General features: G+C 36.4%; 1 protein-coding gene across 8 annotated transcripts in view; it reads right to left on the reverse strand.

The window, feature by feature from the left end:
- Kcnk2 (potassium two pore domain channel subfamily K member 2) overlaps positions 1–21,595 on the reverse strand; it is a 190,760-nt gene that overhangs the window by 46,765 nt on the left and 122,400 nt on the right. For all 8 annotated transcript variants that reach the window (XM_074048331.1, XM_074048328.1, XM_074048329.1 and 5 more), the window contains one exon: positions 12–172. In XM_074048331.1, the coding sequence (XP_073904432.1) occupies positions 12–172 (161 nt within the window). The remainder of the gene's footprint in view (positions 1–11; positions 173–21,595) is intronic.

A 21,595-nucleotide genomic window follows, 5' to 3' on the forward strand; every position in this document is an offset into this window, starting at 1 on the left:
ATGGTACTCACAATAAATGTATCTTCCACTTTGGCAATTCCTTTTCCAAATATCGTCCCTAGTTGATCTCCAACTCCAGCTAACAGAAAACCAAAGAGGGGAATTCCCAGTAAGGCATAGATAATACAGAATATTTTTCCGCCTTCTGTGCGTGGTGAGATGTTTCCAAATCCTAAAAAAAGAGAAAAAATTCAGTTCTTTATAAATGAGTAGTAATTTAGTTCATCTGACCTCAAGATTAATATGGAAATTTCCAAATATAACATATCAATTACTGATTTCTACTAGTTAAGAATCCCTTTTTATATTACTTTTTAATTTATTTTGATATAATACATTCATAAGCAAATATTCCAACAATATATCATGGACAGCTGTTTCAATCAAATTTTGATAAGAGGATGGGTACATGCTAACACGTGTCAATATTTTCATCACTTTTACCTCCATATCTCTGGCACTGACACCCTGACTCTAAGGCTTTTCCTGTCACTCAGAACACATTAAGTCCATGTTGCCTTAAATGAAGAGTTTCTAAATATGCTTAAATTACTTAAAAATTAAAGCTGAGTAGCAACTTTTATGTCTTTTTTATTCAAGTACACTCTGAAAATCAATGAACTAAAAACAATTTTTATAAAGTGCTGAGGATTCTGAAGTCTTTCCAGTTTTGTGGAGGACTATATACTTCATATGATCCAACTCTATTTACTTTATAATCACAGAAGCAGTCTGCACCCACGTTTGGGGTAAAGGACGTGTGCCTCCTCAAAGTGCATAGATAACCCTTTTACTGCCCTCCCTATTAAATTAATCTGGAACTTTAGTTTTAGTTTTCTCCTACTCAAAAATGTGGACAGATATTTTGAGGTTGGCTTTCTGTTGTTACTTTCTAGGTTTTTGGTTATAATTAAAGATTATGGTCTGTATGATTTTTACTTTGGAGGATATAGTGAGTTTTTCTTTGTGGTCTTATTATGGTCAACTTTCAATATTATTTGAAAGAATATAGATGGTTTGTCTGTTGGATGAAAAAAGGCATACATGTGTGGGTTATCAGTGGATTAGTATTTGGTCATTTTAACCCATGTGTTTTTTTAACCCACTTTTCCCTTCCTCCTCAAGATACCTTAGTGTTCATGACCAATCAACTTAGCTACTATAGGATTTTGTTCAATATTCCTCATTTTCAGGAACTTTGATATTTTTCCATGACTTTTTTCTGTTCTCATCATGAAAATAATAATTCCATGCATTTTTGTTCAGTGCTGTCATGTATTAACTCAATTCTTTGAGAGAAGTCCTACACTTCCTTTATTTAGGTGAGTTTCTCAAGTAGTTGATTATATGAAAAATCTCTTCTATTTTCATCCTTGTAAGCATAATTCAGTGCTAGGTTGATTTGTAGTTGTAGCTGGAATGTATTTCCCTGACTGAATAAGAATTGTGGTTGATCTGGTAGTACATGGAAGATTCTGGTTCAAGGAGCTGAGGTGGTTGTGTTGGTTAGGGAAAGGAGCTGAGGTGGTTGTGTTGGTTAAGGAAAGGAAACTGGCACCTCGTGTGAGTGTGTGCATCACCTGACTTCCAAAAGCTGCTCTTCCAATTCTTCTGGCAGCCACCAGTTCACAGCTGCGTTACTGTTTCTCAGACCCAGTGCCTGCTCTGGGAATATCTGTACATAACACTCTTTTAAAAGCTAATATTCACAGCTTAGTCTGAGGCAAAGACTGAGACAGCTACTGTAAAATTTTCAACTAGTGGTTCCACAAAACTAATTTATAGACTGGCTGCCCACAGACCCACTTCTGCTTCTAATTTTCGTGACTTTATGAAGTTCCCTAAGAAAAACTTTCTTTTTTAAAATCTTCTGTTTTGCTTCTATGGGAAACAGGGGTTCCTCAACTCAGAAAGATTTCACTATCGTTCTGAATCCATATGTTTCATAACCTCCCCACATCTACTCCCACTGCCATTCCCTCAAAATACCTTCCCTGCTTTCAAGAAAACTCTGGAATTTTCTTTCAATATTTTATAGGTTTTTCTCTCATCTCAATGCAACTTTTTAGAGATGTAAAATATTAAATATTGATTAGCTTATAAAAACCCACAGATTTATAATAAAACATGCAAAGCACAGTTCTTTAAAGTCTAAAATTAACTGATTGAGACTGTATCAGGGTAAAACCTCGGTGAGGATTTAGCAATGTATTATAGCCATTCCTGGTTCCATTGCTCATTAATTATGTGACCTTGGACAGATGTATCTGTTAAAAAGGCATAAAATATTCTTATTATTACTTCCTCAAGTTGTAGAAACTCAGTAAGGAGCTACATGAAAAGTGCTTAGGAAACTCTACTATATGATATGTATTCAATAAATGTCAGGTGCAATCACACTTATGATAATTATTAGTACTAATATTATTGCCCTATGATATAATAGCTTTTGGTTTTCCACACTCTCCCCTGCATTACAAACTGATACCCCCACAAACAGTCCAAAGCAATGGGTCTCAATCTTGCATTAGAACCTCAAAAAATTTGCCTAAGTAAATCCTTTCTATTTGTAAGTTAATATTCTCAGGTTTTTTGTTACAGCAACATGAATCTGATTAATATTATAAGGAAGATGAAGGCTTGGAATAGGTTGATTCTGATATGTCAGTGGTATAACCAAAGAAAAAGTCCACTGAATATAGCATACATGAGTCTGAAGCCCCAGAGATGGAGATATCAAAGCCTGAGCTGGATGATATAGATCATGATATAGAAGAGATAGACCATGATATAGACCATGGATGATATAGATGAACTACCCAGCAAGAATACATAGTCTCAGAAGAGGAGAGAGACTAGGATAAAACCCCAAGCAATACTTAACACTGATACAGGCTTCCCATCTAAGTTAAAGTCTACATTCAAATTCTACCAATTATCCCACTAATGTCCTTTATAACATTTTTCTCTATTCCTGGTCTAAATCAAGATCATACGGTACATTTAATTGGCATGTCTCTAGTCTCCTTTAATCTCCTACTTCCCAAACCTGCTTTCATCTTTCAAGACTTTTATGATTTTGAAAAAGAGAAGCCGGTTATTTTGTAAAATGTTCTTCAGTTTGGATCATATACTTCCTCACAAGTAGATTCAAGTCATGCATTTTTGGCAGGAATACACCTTTCTCTGTACTTTAGACCTAGAGGCCCATGATGGTGCCTTCTATAAATGATAATATTGATTTTGAGTACATGGTTAAAGTAGGTGCACCAGATTTCTTAACTGAAAGTTTGCTGCTCTTTTCCTTTGCCAATAGTAAGTAATTTATGGGGAAACACTTTAAAAATGTGTACCTATTCTACTTCTCAAGCTTTCACCAATTAGTTATAATACTAGGAATAAATAAAAATGTGAATAGTGCTAGAAAGAATACATGAAGGCAAATGAAACAATAGTATAATAAATCACATAATAATCAATTAAAATATCCCCCAGTGTATTACATACAAAGATACTGTTTTTAAATGTATAATAATTTGCTTTTCTGAGTTTTTTTATACAGAAGGGAAAAAAAATGTTCTCAACCACTGCTCCTGTTCTGCCCCCAGTAGATCCCATGGGGAGACTCAGAGGAGAAAATAAGTTCCTTTTCCACCACATGTCCCCTCAGTGGGATGCAGTTTTAGAAATCTCCACGAGTTGTAAAGATCCAGAAATTCTTGTCTGCTTGGAGGATGAAGAGGCACTGAGAGCCCTGGAGTGCAGAAGGAGAAGCCTAGAGTAAGGACAAAGGAGCCAGCCATGGTTGGAACCCCAGCACCTAGGGAAATCTGGCAGGATGGTGAACTCTGACATAACCAACCTCTGCATTTAACTAAATTGTCTCCCACCTGCTCTTGCTAACTAAAGCGATGGAATACTGCATAGCAGAGCAATAAGTACAAAAGATCCTTCTAGGGCAAGAATGATAAAGGTCCAGAAAGCTCCTACTAAGATAATTTGAAGAAGAGTAAGACCATCCCAAAGACTAAAAAGTCAGGAAATGTTTAAAGTGACTTATTTGGAACAGTGTACCATCCAAGAATGGAACTGAACAACTTCAAGTTCATCCCCCATGTTAGCATCAATAAACTGAGCACCGAGAACACAAAAGTCTTGCCAAGTCAGCAGGGCAGGGCACACTATTTGGATGAAAATGGGTCCTATAATTCCAGAAAGTCCTGAGAAGACCCAATGCTCCTTCTGTAGCCTTCTCCAAATGAGTAAGTATTGGGCTACATCTGGTGCCCTGGTACCCTACTCTGTCTCTCTGTCTCTCTCTTTGCATAGGAGGACAAATGTCTCTAGTCATATTCATAAGAAGTAACCAGCCTCCAGCAAGAACCAGGGAAGGAAAATAAAGGATACAACTTTTACTTTTTTATTTTTCATTCTGACTGGAGCATCACTGCAAATAGGTTTTACTGTTTAATAATAAAGGCTAAGCTGTTGGGAGAATTCAATTTGATTTACCACCATGCAAATTAAAAAGGCACAAGAAATGACAGCTCCAGGTTTTCATCAATCAGCAACTAGGATTTAGCCTAGAGGCTACTATGGAACATCTTCAGAAAAGCTGACAGAGACTTTCTCAGGAAACTTGTTTACATCACCAATGAAATGGCCCACATCCAAAGAGAATTCTAGATATAAGAAAAGCCAATATGCCTTTCACTGATCACAAAATGCAGACAAGTCTCCGATGGCATATCTGTACTTCATTTTTACTGTCTGTGACAAGGTTAACAGAAGGCAGACCCAAGAGAATAAGAATGAGGAGCCCTGATATAGCCTTCTAAATGTTCTGTTTCATCTTCAAAGGATTTCTCTAGGGACCATTAACTTGAGATCGAAGGCTGAATCTGTGCTTGGCATCTCTCACACAGTGACCACTCCCAGTGTACAAAAAAAAGAGTGAGCTATTTTCTGGCATAGAGAACATGCTGCTTGGAGCTCCTCAAGCATTTCCCTGGGTGACAGAGTGGAGTGGCTGTTCAGGGGATGCTGCCTCATATTTTCTTCCCTACATAAAGTAAAAACAGATGTCCCTCCACAGATTGTCCACAAGATCTAACCAAGGCCTAGGGACCTCGTTAAATGACTTAGATGTATGGGCTTCAGGTGAAAGATAGCCACTGATATCAGCAGTACAGTAGACTAAGCTTCTAAAACACCTAGATTTGAGATTGCCTGGACCTCTGACTCTTCCCCTGGTTAATCAGCAGCAGCTTTATTGCCTCAAGGTGAAATAGCACAGCAAGATGAAAAAACAAACAATAACTTTAGAAAATATTAAGTTTCACTTTGTTTTAACTCCTAAAATAAGGTGCTTATACATACTCAAAATGTGCTCCTTGAGGAATGCAAAGTTTTCAGTTTATGACATAACAACAGACTGAAGAGAACGATAGTAGATCCAACTTCCAAAGAGGTTGAGGGAACAGAGAAAACTGCACAGTGATGAGGTAGCGCAGGCCAGGGACCTCGGAAGGAGTGGAGAGGAGGAGGGGCTCAATGGAATATTGCAGCTGGCTTATAATATGAACTGCTACATTTTCAGGAATTTTGCAAGTTGGCTGACTTCATATTGGCAGCTTGGAACCAGCTGTAGTGGGGATATTTACACCACAGAAATTGGCAGGCACTATCATTTCGGTCTTTTATTTTTCCTCCCTCAGCCTGCTAATATTTACCAACACAGCATTAAATAAGACAGAGTCAGTGTCTCCAGGGAATGTAAGTAGTCTGAGCCAGGGAACTGGATGGAAGTCAAGCTAGTACACATAGGTCAACCCTTGATACTACACAAAACAGCTATCATCTCTTCTTCGCATTTACTCTCAGGGAAGGATCTTCTGTGGACAGCTCCTGTAAATTCACTGTAAGCAGATCATCTAGCAAGAGGTCTGTGTATGCCTTTATCTGAACAGTCCCAAGTTGACAGGCCATTTTTCTTAGTAGACTTTATTAATGATAAAAAATAAAATCTCCTTTAAGCACTGTACACACGTGAAATTATATAATTATTTGCAATAATCTAGCTTATGTCTATCTTTCCCATTTGAGTTCCACAGTTTATCTATTTATGTATCTGAAGATATATACAGATAGCTGATAGATGATATGTAGATAAACAGATAAATAGATATGGGATGATTTTAACATCAGAACTTTGAATGAGCAGTGGTTTAACTAGTACAAATTTAACAATCAAAAACTTATCTCTTGACTGGTTTACATAAATACAAACACCTCAAAATACTTTGGAAGGGGGGAAGAAGAAAAAACATATAAAGAAATATAATGCTTCTCTGTGGCAACTAATAAATTAAATCTCTGCCTAAGTAATTTATAAATTTACTATAGTTGCAGTTGGAAATTACATAGTTTGTAAACATTTTATAATAGTTATATGATTCTAAAATTCATTAGGATAAAGTGAACAATAATAGCCAAAAAGACTAAAGTGAACTAAAGTTTACTTCTGAATTAAAAGGATGTTATCTGTTGGTCCCATTCCCTACCTCCTTCCCCCATACTGGGGTCTGAGGTCAGGGACTTGTGCTTGCTTGGCAGGCATTCTACCACTTGAGCCACACCCCAGCCCTTTTTTGCTTTCATTATTTTCTGGGTAGAGTCTTGCCTTTTTGCCCAGGGCCAGTCTCAGACTGCCATCTTCCTACCTACAACCTTCCTACTTAGCTAGGATTATAGCTGTGTACCATGATGCCTGACTTATTTGTTCAGATGAGGTACCACTAACATTTTGCCTGGACTGTCCTGAAACAATGATTCTGATCTTTTCCTTCCTAGTACCTGTGATTATAGGCATGAGCCATCACATCTGACTTTATAATGTTTTTTTATTAAAACTATATGGAAAGTCAGTGAATAAAAACAATAGAAAAAGACTCTAGCATGTAAATAAATTCAGTATTGATAAATACATTACAGAATAGTGACAGTGACAGTATAAGTAGTAACAAGTTACTTAGAAACATTATCTCTTTATCTCACATAATGTACCACATATTATCAGATGAACTAAATCATTAAATGTTAAAAATGACCATAAAATAGTATAAAGAAAAAAAGGTAGAAAAATTATTTAAACATAACTTTGTGGCAGAACCACAAAACCCTAAATGGGAAGGATAAATATGATCACACAAAACTATACTGACTGCCACAAGGCAGCAAAGAAAGATCCATGTGCTGACTCGTCTTGATCAAAAATATAAGCTTTCATTTCCTTTTGAGGGGCAAAGATGGCCTGGATTCATTCCATCACCTCTATATTTTAGATATAATTTAGAGGGCTATAACTTAGCGCTCTATCACAGTTATTTAAACCTTGAATGATTACATAACAATACCTACTTACTGGAAATTTCAAATACCTGTCATAATAAGCCCTAAGTACATCATTAGTTAGGTGAGATAGCTAATAAAAGTATCTCAAATAGCCAACTTTTGCAAAAAATGTTTCTCTCCATTGAAAAAGGTGAGGCCAAATTTGTAATAACCAGTATTTTGGGATAAAAGTAGCCTTTCTAACTTCTGTTTGTGACTTCTAAAATTAAAAAACAGTGTTAAACTGTTTAGATTTGTTTGCTGCAATTTGTTTACTCCAGATACATAACAGTTCTACCTGAGTAGAAGGCACTTCATGAAAATTTGAGTCTCTTAGCCAATGGGGAGGCAGTAGTTTATATTTATTGACAAAAGTAATGATAAAAGTAGCAATAAATTTGAGATTACATTGAAAAGTATGCATATAAAGTTAAACACATTAAAAAACACCTCAATAATTTTGACATAAAATTTGGTAGTAAAACTCTTCTACCCACATCACATGGTGAGAATCTTTAAATAAGGAAAGGCATACTCTTATTTTACTCTGATCAATTCTATATCAGACAGTACCAAGCTACACTTGAAAATAATCAAATATTACCACTGCAAACAATATGATTTAATTCTGCTAAATGAAAAATATTTTTAAAGAATATTGTTTGCCAGTCACCGTGACAGATACTGAGGACACAAAGATGAACAAAATTCTTTTCTAAAAAAAATCCAAATTTTTCATAAAATCAACTAAATATGCCATCCACCAACTTTCACTAAAAACATAAATGAAGGCACACAAATGGACAATGACTTGCTATACCGAAAACCAAGGACAGCAATATGTGTCTGAGAAACATTCCCACTACAGCACTGCATTTAAATGGCTGAGAAAGCAAAATTTGGGTCCCATGTTTACTTTGATCTCTGAAATACAAAAGCAAGCGAACTTGGAAGCAGACAGGAGCATGTTTTTAGCAATTCTCCATTGACAATCGTGATGTACAAGTCCTGCATTTTCTGGTAGTGTCATAGTCGCTCATAGTCTCCTCTACCTTATCATAATTTACCCCTAAGTTTAGCTGTTAAAATGCTATATCTACTCGGGGATCTCAACATGCAAAGACATCCAAGAGAGCAAGGAAATAGCTCTACACTGGGCACTGTGACAACAACTTAGAGCACTACTTTAAAAAACTAGAAATAGAAAATCATTGTCTTATCATGACAAAGAATGTTTACCTCAGAACACTTAATATCATACTTAATATTAAAGTTCAACTAGAAGAATTCCCTTAAAATCAGGAAAAAAATGACATCCATTCTACAACAATTATTTATTTTTATTCTGAAAGGTCTACCAGGTATAATATTAGTAAGAAGTAAGAGGAACAATTATTATAAAGAAGACAAATAGATTATTTGTGGGTGGAATTAAATATCTGATAAATACAGAAGAATACAAAAACTTTTTGAAAAAGAAAAAGAAAAACTTGGTAAAATAGCTAAGTACACGATAAACATGCAGAAACCAACAACATTATAATATTTTAGCATTATCTTAGACATGCTAAATTAAATGGAAAATATTCATGCATAATATTAGGGGAAACACAAAATACCTTTTTAAATTTTATCAAGACAGATTCACAAGCTTTAGAGAACAGCTTGAGCTAGTGTAGAATGGGATGGAACAAACCAGAATAAGGTCAGAAATAGCACATATTTATTTTTAAATGCACAACAAAAAGAAGCATGAGAAATAAGTTGGAAATTGAACTATTACTCAATTAGTAATCCTGAGGAAATCGGTTACTCTATTGGAGATACAGTAAATTGTTACTGGGCAGAGAAAAGATTCAGTCAGTTAACCAAACTCCTTTTCTATTGACCCCTCTTAAGTTTCTTCATTTCCTCAAATGCACATACTCCCATACCTACTGCTCTTCACCTGGTTCACACCTAAGAGTCATTCATTACTTGGGTTAGACTTCAATTTCTCCATGAAGTTACCTGAACCCTCACTACATACTCCCACAACTGGGTTCATTCTGTTCTCACAAGCATGCTTTCCTCTCTTGAAATTATCGATGACATTGTAATCTTTAGTTTGTAATTAGAAGTCTGTAAGGTCAGGCACTGTGTTTTAGTTATCATGGTAGCTTTGTCATATTTCAAGTGGCTATCCAAATGACTACAAGCTTCCCAAAGCTTCCTTTCTATAGTCTACACCTCATTGCACCCTCTCTCCATTTACTCTGGCAGCTCCTCATTCTAAGTGCTGAGGTTTTTGAGTGCCTGATGAAGTTTCAGACCTAACATGTTCTCAAATAGCCATTCAGTCATAGCTTTCACAGAAATGGTGGGCTTAGAAAAAGATGGCATGTGAAGACACTGTTCTACTTTGTTACCCTTCGAAGTCTGCTCTTCACACGGGTTTTATTTGCAATTCCTGCCTATTGATTGGACTTCTCATTAGTACTTTTTCTTTTAAAATATTCAGACCAGCTTATTTCATCTTCCTCCCTATAATAATTCAGGGTTTTGTACTTAGGAAATGCCTAGGAAAGAACTATTACATAACTAGATTTGTCTTGCCTTTCTCTTTTAATGACCTTTTTTAATAAATACTTCACGGATGGCATTACAAACACATTTTGTTTGAATGGAGCAACTTTTCATAGAAACTGCCCTTTCTCTGGCACCCACATCCCCACTGATATATATATATTGAGGTGGCCCCAAACTCTGTGTGTTCCAGATAATATCCTATGCCTTCCTTCTCCCCAATGCTCATGTCCTCAACAACACTATTGTATCATGTTTGAATCATTCACCACAGGCCAGATTTCTCAAATTTCCCTCATCCCCAAATCCCAAAAACCATATGGCTTTGTAGGTAAGGAGGCCAACTCCCTGACCACCAAAGTCCTTCAGTTCTTCTTCCTTGCTTCTTAAGAGTTCCAGTGCCATTACCTCAAGGCATCAAAACAACCTACCTGTGGACTTTTCTCACCTGAATCCATTTCATAATAGCTAACTCTCCCTAAAGCACAGCTTCAATCTTGTTATTCTGTAGTTTTTAAACCCCAGAGCATTCCAAGATCTTTAAGTATAAATCATCACTCTTTATGCCCCAATACTTCCTGGTGTGCAATTACTCTACTTTCTAGTAACACCCAAGTCCTTACTACTCACTGAGAAAAGTAAACTGAATATTTCTGATGCCTTACATCTTTTATGTTGTTTGCTCCTTCCAGCTCTTCCATTGGCATGCTGAAATCCTATGTCTTTCCTGCTTACCTCACACACCATTGCTTCTAACACATAGATCTTCCTCACCCTGTCATCCAAGAGAAGGGCTCTTGCCTTCTTTCAACATACACATTATCTTCTATTTCCTTTAGAGGAACTGTGCCTGACTCCAACACGAATTCTTGCCATTTGGCTACCTGCGTTTGCCCCTCATCTAGACCATGAACTCCCTTTCAGTCACTTTTCTTTCCTTTACCCATTGCGTGTGTGAATTTGCTTATCATAGGTGTTCAAGAAAGGAGGTTGAAAAGCATTGTCCACAGATTCTTATTAATGCCACATATTTTAATTATACGGACATGCTCAGTTCTAGAGAGTTCCATTGCCCTCATTACTTTTAATTTTACTAAGGACTGACAAGAAAAAGCAAAATTCTTAATACATGCAAATTATTTAAAAATCAACCCTTAAAGTAATAATTAAAATACCGAGTGTAAAGTGACACAAGTTATTTTAGAAACAGAAAAACAACATTAATATCATAGGATAAAAGAGTAAAATGGTGGTGGGTTGAGAAAAAGAACAGAAAAAGTTCAACAGGTGCTCAGTTAGTTGTGTAAGAAGAGCAAGCTTTTCAGGAATCAAAATGAAATGACAGCTGCATCTTACCTTTGTAAGAAAGCTAGTCGAAGTCATAGTTTTGTCATATGAGGAAAGAACTTAAGCTAACATTGAAGAAAAAATATGGCTCCAGAAATTGTGATTCCAACTGAGAAACAATGAAATGGTGTCTTGATGGAAAGAATGCATTCATTTCAGAATGCTCACACTGTGGGTGCTGCTCTTCTCATGTCTCTGGTTTGGAACCAAGGATTCATGTCAGAGTCACATAGGAAACTTTACAATGTCCATCCTATGACAACTAAATCATTGTTTTCTACCTGGACTAGAGGGGAATGCACACATGCATTTTTAAGTGACTGATTTATAATCCTGTGACAGAGGCATGGTTTGGAGTTTAAAGCTATAAAATATGAAGGGAGAGGCTTCTGGAGGAGCAGGGAAGAAAATTGGGAAGCAACCCCAAGTAAGTACAGTCCTAACCTAACCTTTAACTTCAATGTAAGTCATCTTCTGTGCCCTTGTCCTTACGATGACCTTGATTAACCATCCCTTCTAGACTGTGTATGGTATCACTATATTAATTATATTTTCATTACCAACAATAAAATTGTAAAAACAATAACTGTCATTATCGACAAGTGTGGTAATGGCAAGCATCATTATTTATTGAACATTCACTCAGTCACTGTGTATCAGATATGGTGCTAATTCCTTAATATATATATATATATATATATATATATATATATATATATATACACTCAAGTTAACTTCCAAAACAATCTCATGAAGTTTAAGTACAACTAATTATTCCCACTCTCTGACTGTGGAAACTAAGGTTTACTGAAGTGAAGTAATGTATTGAAAGAAAAGCAAGTTACTCATCATTAAGGCTGAGATTTACACTATTAATAGTTCTTCTCACATATATAACCACAGGTAGAGAGCCACCTCTAGACACGCCATTCTGCAATGTCTTCCATTTTGATGAATGAAGAAGTACATCAAAAATAATGCATCCACAGTAACTAAGTCACAGGGTGGGTTTGACATTTTGTGCTAGCTTTAATATCACCCAACTTCCTCTTGGCCCAGAAGCCAGGTGCCTGCAGTTCAAACAGTATTTCACAAGATGGCTCCCTTGCTATTTTTAGGTGCAACTTACATAATAAAACCCAATATTACAGTTGTCGATTTGTAAATCTAAGGGAAGCTGAGCTTTCTTAAGTTAGGTTTTGAATGAGCTCCTACCAAACATTTTTTTGCTAACAAGATACATTTACATAACTTACAACTGCAGCTAAAAGTTGAGGGGAATTCATTACAAAGGAATTTTGTCAAAGATAAACAATAAAAATATATCTACATATGGTCTCCTAACTTCTTTAGCCTATTTCTTTTTTTTTTTTCATTTTTCTTTTATTATTCATATGTGCATACAAGGCTTGGTTCACTTCTCCCCCCTGCCCCCACTCCCTCCCTTACCACCCACTACCCCCCCTCCTTCTCCCCCACAGTACCCAGCAGAAACTATTTTGCCCTTATTTCTAATTTTGTTGTAGAGAGTGTAATAGGAAGGAACAAGATAAGTATAGCTATACAGGGCATTGACTCACATTGATTTCCTGTACATGTGTGTTACCTTCTAGGTTAATTCTTTTTGATCTAACCTTCTCTCTAGTACCTGTTCCCCTTTTCCTATTGGCCTCAGTTGCTTTAAGGTATCTGCTTTAGTTTCTCTGCATTAAGGGCAACAAATGCTAGCTAATTTTTTAGGTGTCTTACCTATCCTCACCCCTCCCTTGTGTGCTCTCGCTTTTATCATGTGCTCATAGTCCAATCCCCTTGTTGTGTTTGCCCTTGATCTAATGTCCACATATGAGGGAGAACATACGATTTTTGGTCTTTTGGGCCAGGCTAACCTCACTCAGAATGATGTTCTCCAATTCCATCCATTTACCAGCGAATGATAGCATTTTGTTCTTCTTCATGGCTGCATAAAATTCCATTGTGTATAGATACCACATTTTCTTAATCCATTTGTTGGTGGTGGGGCATCTTGGCTGTTTCCATAACTTGGCTATTGTGAATAGTGCCGCAATAAACATGGATGTGCAGGTGCCTCTGGAGTAACAGTCTTTTGGGTATATCCCCAAGAGTGGTATTGCTAGATCAAATGGTAGATCGATGTCCAGCTTTTTAAGTAGCCTCCAAATTTTTTTCCAGAGTGGTTGTACTAGTCTACATTCCCACCAACAGTGTAAGAGGGTTCCTTTTTCCCTGCATCCTCGCCAACACCTGTTGTTGGTAGTGTTGCTGATGATGGCTGTTCTAACAGGGGTGAGGTGGAATCTTAGCGTGGTTTTAATTTGCATTTCCTTTATTTTTAGCCTATTTCTTAACGTGGTGTTGAGGATATGGATCTCAAAGTTCCTCTCAATCCCACATGCCTTTCATAAGGACAGCATCTGACTATTCTGCATTTGATTTAAAGTATTTAAAGATAGGCAATTTTTTGATGAAATGAGCTCTAAATGTTGGCCAACATTTTTGACTCTCAAGCCAATAGAGATCTGTTCGAGGCATAATGGCTTTAAATTCCTGTGCTAATTAAATGCCTGATAATCTGACTTTACTCATATCCTAACAGGGGAGGAAAATGATACAAAAGCACCAAAGAAATGGGGACTTAATTCTTATCAAGAAATTCAAATAATGTGCATTTTCCCATGTACTGAAAAAAATTGTAAGTCAGGAATAAACTTCTATATGATGTATTTCTGGAAAATCACACTTTAAAGATCATCTTTAAAAGCCTTTTCCTATAGGAACTTTAGTATAAGTTTGATACTGTGTTCTTGACATTGGTGTCAAACCACAAATCATAAAATCAATAGCCAAGCTATACTGTCTATAAAAAGCAAGATAATAGAACTGTATAATTCTGTTGCCAACTTGCCTGAAAGTTATTTGATATAACAAATGCAAAACTTTATTTTTTTTCAGTTAAAAAACATGGAACCTGGTGAACATAAATAATTGAAATTGCCAAGATAGGTTATCTTTGATTAACCATAATTTTCCTCATTGCAGTCACACTATTCAAATTTATGTCTAAGTATATGACACAATGCTTTTTTTTTCTTTTATTATTCATACGTGCATACAAGGCTTGGGTCATTTCTACCCCCTGCTCCCACCCCCTCCCTTACCACCCACTCCGCCCCCTCCCTCTCCCCCCCTCAATACCCAGCAGAAACTATTTTGCCCTTATCTCTAATTTTGTTGAAGAGAGAGTATAAGCAATAATAGGAAGGAACAAGGGTTTTTGCTAGTTGAGATAAGGATAGCTATACAGGGAGTTGACTCACATTAATTTCCTGTGCGTGTGTGTTACCTTCTAGGTTAATTCTTTTTGATCTAACCTTTTCTCTAGTTCCTGGTCCCCTTCTCCTATTGGCCTCAGTTGCTTTTGAGGTATCTGCTTTAGTTTCTCTGTGTTAAGGGCAACAAATGCTAGCTAATTTTTTAGGTGTCTTACCTATCCTCACCCCTCCCTTGTGTGCTCTCGCTTTTATCATGTGCTCAAAGTCCAATCCCATTGTTGTGTTTGCCCTTGATCTAATGTCCACATATGAGGGAGAACATACGATTTTTGGTCTTTTGGGCCAGGCTAACCTCACTCAGAATGATGTTCTCCAATTCCATCCATTTACCAGCGAAGGATAAAATTTCATTCTTCTTCATGGCTGCATAAAATTCCATTGTGTATAGATACCACATTTTCTTAATCCATTTGTCAGTGGTGGGGTATCTTGGCTGTTTCCATAACTTGGTTATTGTGAATAGTGCCGCAATAAACATGGGTGTGCAGGTGCCTCTGGAGTAACCTGATGACACAATGCTTAAAGCTACAGACTCCAGAGCTCTAGCCTCTATTTGAATCCAAGCTCTGCCATAGTCTGTATCTCAGGTTCATCATTTGTAAAACAGCATGGAGGAGGGTCTAGCAAGCATAAAGGTCTTAGCACAAAGATGACACATGATAAATAGCCAATGTGTCACTCTACTGGCCACAAAGCTTGGCTCAGGTACCACCACTAGTGTTAGAATAAGTAGCTATTGTTGATAAAACTAGTGGCGGAAATGATGGAATAGCTAACAATGATGGTACTTTTCCTCCTGAAATGTGTTTAAGGAGGATGTGAGGCAGCATTCTGTTTTCATATTCTCTGCAGATCATGCAAAGGTATGAAAACAGATACTTGATATTATTAGGTAACACCATTTGTGATAGAGACGTGCAAAGGAAACCTAAAATGCATGATTCTTCAAGGCCTCTTAAAGAAAAACATTGTAATTAAAATTTCCAATTCATGCCTGCAATCCTAGGTACTCAGGAGGCAAAGATCAGAAGGAGCACTGATGGAAGCCAGCACAGGCAAACAGTTAACAAGATCCCCATCTTCAAAATAACCAGAGCACAATGGACTGGAGCTGTGGCTCAAGTGGTAAAGTGCCTTCCTAGAAAGCTCAAGGCCCTGAGTTCAAACCCCAGTACTGCTAAAAAACAAAAGAACTATTCCAATCTTTAACAGTCTTTGTTAAGAACAAAACTGTCCACCACGATCATGGAGTGTCAAAAGACATTTTTCAGTCACCCATCCTAAGGTGTCCATATCAGTTCCTGAAACAATAGATCTTAATTAACAAAACAAAGAACCTAGGTCTGTAACAATCACCTCAGCGGTCAGGTAAACCCAATAAGAGTTTGTACATTGTAAATTTGTAGCCCTACCTAACCTCCAGATCTTAACTGTGACTCCAGTCTGTGGGCTGGTGCTAAGGAGTGACTTAATGCTTCAAGCTCCTTCCATCTCAACAAAACTGGTGCCAGGGTAAAAATACCATTCTCTGTTTTGCTCTAGGGAAGCCCACTATACTCTATTGAAAGTGTACTCCTTTCCTTATGAACTTTGCTATCATTTTCACTATATTTTCATGCCTTCCCTGAATTCTTCTCTCACCAGATGTTAAGGACCAAAGTAGATACTTTTTTCAGTAACAATATCTAATCAAATAATCTATGGTGTGAATTGCTCTAAGCTACTTCAGTCCACCTTTCATTCTCAGAACCAAGTAAACATTAGCAGCTATCAGAATATTTCACCCTTCATTAGCAAATATAATAACCCTTTACCTGATCTTTTTTCAGAGCTACTCTGACAACCCTCATAAGATTGCCAGATAATACCTTGTTTGAGATGGCTTATTATATACTGCTATAGTCACAATAATAATAATTTTAAAAGTACCATGAATTGAGACAGGGAAAGCAGGTGAGTTTTTTAAAACAAAATCATAAAAACTAACAAATGAAATGGTCAATAGAATAAGAACCCTATCACTGTAGTAAAAAACAAAACCAAAGTCAAGAAAATCAAATATGGACAGTAATTAGGTAGCATAGATTAAAGAGATAAAATATAAAAATTTCAAGTACTGATTATTGCTATTTAATACAATTTGGCTTGAAATTAGTGTGTAAGGAAATTACTGTCCTTGCCTTGGCTATTACCTTGGGGCAATAATTCAACCACTGTTATTCTTACAGTGAGAAGACAGAGAAAGAGTGACAGCCAACCTACATGAAAGATGCACAACAATCCTACTGAATTTGAGTGATGACAACTGGGTCATTCAGATGAAAAGATACATCACCAAACTATTAACAGGTATCCATTAAGTTCAGTTTAAATACAACATCCACTAGCATCTTCAACATCCAGCTCTGGTATGGGATTAGACTATTTATGTTCTTTGATTTTAACAAATTAAATATCTTTGAACTAATTTATTTGTGTGTCTTATATTTCACAATGTACCTATAAAAGTTACACTGCACATACATTTACATATTTAAATATTTAAATGCTTTGCAGTTAAAGTAGAGTAATGTCAATTAGCTTAAATATCACAGTTTTCTCAGACATGGTAAATGAAGATAAACTTAATTCAATATTTATAAGTAAAAAGTATCTGAAGACACATCAAAGACATCAGTATGTTGTATACAAATTACTTGTAGAAAGTAATTTTCCAAAGATAGCAATATTTACTCGTAGAAACTAATTTCCCAAATAACAGTAGCATAGCCTTTCTAGTTAGGAAGGTGGAGTCTCAGAAGCAAGCCTCTGAACAAGTCACAGGCACAGACAATTGGATATCATCAGTTCATTCAAAACTTATGGTAAAACACATACTTTCATTTCTTTAAACTATGATGCATTATGGTCTGTTTCACCCATCAAAAGTGACAAATCACAGGTTACAAACGACAGCAGTACCACCAGGCCCTGTGGGCTTAAAACCACAGTGCATATACTCACTGCATGACTTAGGTACATTGTTTAGGATTTCAATGGTTCAGTTTACTTATGGCAGTACCTACCTTATGGAGTTGTTGCAAGGATTTATTCTTCTTAAAACAGTAGCCCCGTCTATGCTCCACTAGGCTTGAGGCATGGCTCAAGTGGTAGAATATCTGCCTAGCAAGCAGGAGACCCTAAGTTCAAACCTCAGTACTACCAAAAAAAATAAAAGTAGCCCCCTCTTATCTAAGCAATGCATTGCAATAAACGTTATTTAAAACCTGTGAATTGTTTATTTCTAGAATTTTCTATTTAACATTTTCATTTAACATGGCTAACTGCAGGTAACCAAAACAGCAGAAAGCAAAACCACAGCAAAGGAGAGACTGCTGTATACTCAAAGCACTTAAAACAGTACTTGGCTTTTACTGCATCCTATATACTATTGCACAAGAGACCACACAGGAGACAAATCCATTAGTCTAAAGTCATAATTTTCCTGACCTCTCAATGTTACTCAGATGTTATAGATTTTAACAATCTACATATCTTCTTTCTTTTTTCCAAACTTAGTATACTTTATTTATTTATTAATTTTGGCAGTACTAGGTTTGAACTCAGGGCCTTGAGCTTGCTAGGCAGGCACTCTGTCACTTGAGCCACACCCATTCCAACATCTTATTTATTTCTGTCAAGCAAAGAACCAACAAAAAGCACAAATAATTCATCCAATAATTCTGGGTGACTACTGGTGATCATAAGCTATAATCTTTTATTGATTCTGTCCTAATAAGGGAGATTTTTGCTTTACATGAGGAGTTTCTTTGCTGTCTAGAGTTTATTTGCCACAGTTCCCCATAGAGAATACAATGTACAATGTGTGCTATCAGACTTGGGATTGGGAGAGAAAGACAAAAGGAAGGTGCAGCCCACACTCTAACTGAGAACACTTGATCTGGAGAGACGTAGGCAAGGACCTCAACACTGACTGAGAATCGATGATGAGCGAGGCACTGTGATATACTATGACCCATGGTTTATTTTCCAGTTAATTCCCAAAGGAACATCCAGGAAAGAGTGTATTGAAACTTCTACCAAGGCTCAGCATGCTGAGGATAAAGTGGAAGTAGCAAAGCCAGTGTTTAAAGGAAGCTCTGCTGACCTCAGAGTCCTGCCAATGGAACCAGGCAAGACCTTAGATGACAGATCACTTCCCATCCTTGCCAACCACACACCACACACACACACACACAAATAAATCCACTTATCCTTATTATACATGTTAGAAACTTACAGGTTTTAATTTAAAGCTAGGATTCTAGGGAGGCACGAAGCTAGAAAAAATGGGAACAACCACTGTTGCACACCACACTGCATCCTCACACTCAATTCCTTACACTCCTTCTCATTTAACTTTGAAGTACCAAACACAAAACAGGTAATTACAAAAAAAAAGGGTTGCTCTTGCTCTAAATGTGGACTTTTAGGCCATTTTTCCCCTTTTTATAATCTGTTCACAGTATAGGTTAAGTCCTTCACTATACGTCTCTTCTAGTTGAAAACTTAATCCTACAACTGAAAACTTTAGCAAGAAATCAACAAGATCATTCCCAAAGACAGCTCAAACAACAGCTAGAAAAAGAAGATATTTCCTTGCTTCTGCTGCCATTCAGAGACTATATCGAGAGAATATCAGATGATTGTTCCACTGAGCAGAAAGCAGTGGGCTGAAATGCACCGAACTAATTACACCCCTACTATTCCACTTATGAGGCTGACTCACAATGAATAGAACAGAAAGGACTTCAGAGGCCCCTGATCCCAGTCTGTGTCCTTTATTCAGAATTTTAAAATTCAATTCCAGGATTAAGTGTGTGTGTGTGTGTGTGTGTGCGTGTGTGCGTGTGCGTGTGCGTGTGTGTGTATGTGTGCACACACTTTTATATATCCAGTGCAGGACTATTTAGTAGCAAACAATGAATGGTCATCAGTAGGAGATCAAAGAAATTATGAAATATCCTTAAAATGGAAGAGTACATAGCTGTTATAATAAGAAAGCAAATCTTCAGGAAATTATAGGAAAAAATTTTCAAGATCTGTTACGTAGAGGTAGCGAGGTACAGCACAAATTTCATTTGTATAATAAACATGTCTATATTAATTACAGACACATATACTTACATATGCAAGTATGTACACAAATGATCACTTGTATAATAAAGGTACATACTTATATTAATTATAGGTGCATATACTTGTGCACATATATAGATACATGATTATATATATATAAATGATGATTATACATGATTTATATATATATATATAAATGATTTCTAGGATGGCAAGAAATAGTAAGTGTGGCTGAAGCAGCTACAGAGGAAGTCCTACCTGTAACTTTGTATTATTTATATGGCTTATTTGACTCATCTGTTTACTAAATAATGTGTGTACTCCCTACTGATTTTCTTAAATGAAAGAATACAGCTTTTCAGTTAAGTGAGCATGCCATTAGTTCCTCAATATTTTATACCCAATGTTGCCGAGTTAAAAAAAATGATTTCCTTTCTGTATTGATATAAGCAAAACATCTGTCTTGAATTGCCTTGATTTATATGTGTTCCCTAAAGTTTCCGTGCAGTTTAAAAGGCAATTAGCACTATACATCTTCAGACTTTCAGCAAACATTCATAAAAGTCAACCAAGTCAATAAGGAGGCATTATAAAAAGAGCATTTGTGTAACGTGATTCACAGTTGGGAGTACACTATTTCCTTTCCATCATTAACAGAGTCTTTAGCATACCAATCTTCTTTTCCAGTGTCATAAATCTACAATTTGTACCCTCTGATTTAACTACAAAATAATATATTGGCTTCTCTTTGTGGTACTAAGAATTCATTTCCTTAAATTTTTTTTCCAAAGTCTAATTTTTTAAAATTTTTTTCATAGATTGAGATTGGTAGCACTCTAGTTTTCTAAGTTATAACATTTCTCATCATGCTTACTGAAAGCAACTCAAAATCTGCAAGAATTGGCAAGAACTGAAAATATCTGACCCTATAATATCATTCAGAGCTAAGCAGCAGAATTGTCCTTATTTTTATAAATGAATCTCCACCTGGCTTCTTTCTGGCACTGTACTCAGCTCTCAAAGCAGTCATTTATTCCATTCCTATCTATACCAGCAAATGGCTAATATGTTTCTAATATGGAATTTTCTCTCAAATTTTGAAGGATGACAAAAATTATATTTTTATAAACCTGAATATTAAGATAGAAATTATTCAAGCCAATGATTCTAAATTCTTTTGTGTTTTGTGGACCTCTGATGGTCAATCTTTATTCTCAACTTAATTGGATTGAGAAGTGCTTAGGCGATTAGTAGAACACACCTCTAGGTGTGTCTGTCCGGGTATTTCCAAAAAGGATACTAAGGGGGAAAGGTCCAACATCCCATAGGCTGGACATCTGGAAGGAGAAGGCTGATGAACACAGGTATTCTCTCTCTGCTTCCTGGCTATCATATGAGTTGCTCAGCTCTGTAACACCTTTTCCACCATAGTGGACCAGAACCTCTAAACCTGTGAGATAAAATAAATCCTTTCTTCCTTAAGTTATTATATCAGGTATTTTCTCACAGAGCCAAGAAAAATGACTAAGACAGAACCCCTTTGAGAATCTGATATACAGTGTGCATCTGCTCTCCAGAAAACATGTTTATTGACCCTTGAAGCTATCCAAGTACCTAACAGAGAAATTAAGTCACAAATCTTAGTTGGACCGTCATTGAACAACAAAGAAAAATGGAGCTATGTGGTATATGCTTAAAAAAACAATTTTATTTGCAAAATTATGGAATATTTTAAATATCTTATTCTTTGAGTTTTCATAAAATCCCATGAGACAGCAAGTGTAATAATATATTCATTCAATTGAAAGTCATTCTGACTACTC

This window comes from Castor canadensis, chromosome 11, assembly GCF_047511655.1.
Source record: "Castor canadensis chromosome 11, mCasCan1.hap1v2, whole genome shotgun sequence".
Taxonomy (NCBI): domain Eukaryota; kingdom Metazoa; phylum Chordata; class Mammalia; order Rodentia; family Castoridae; genus Castor; species Castor canadensis.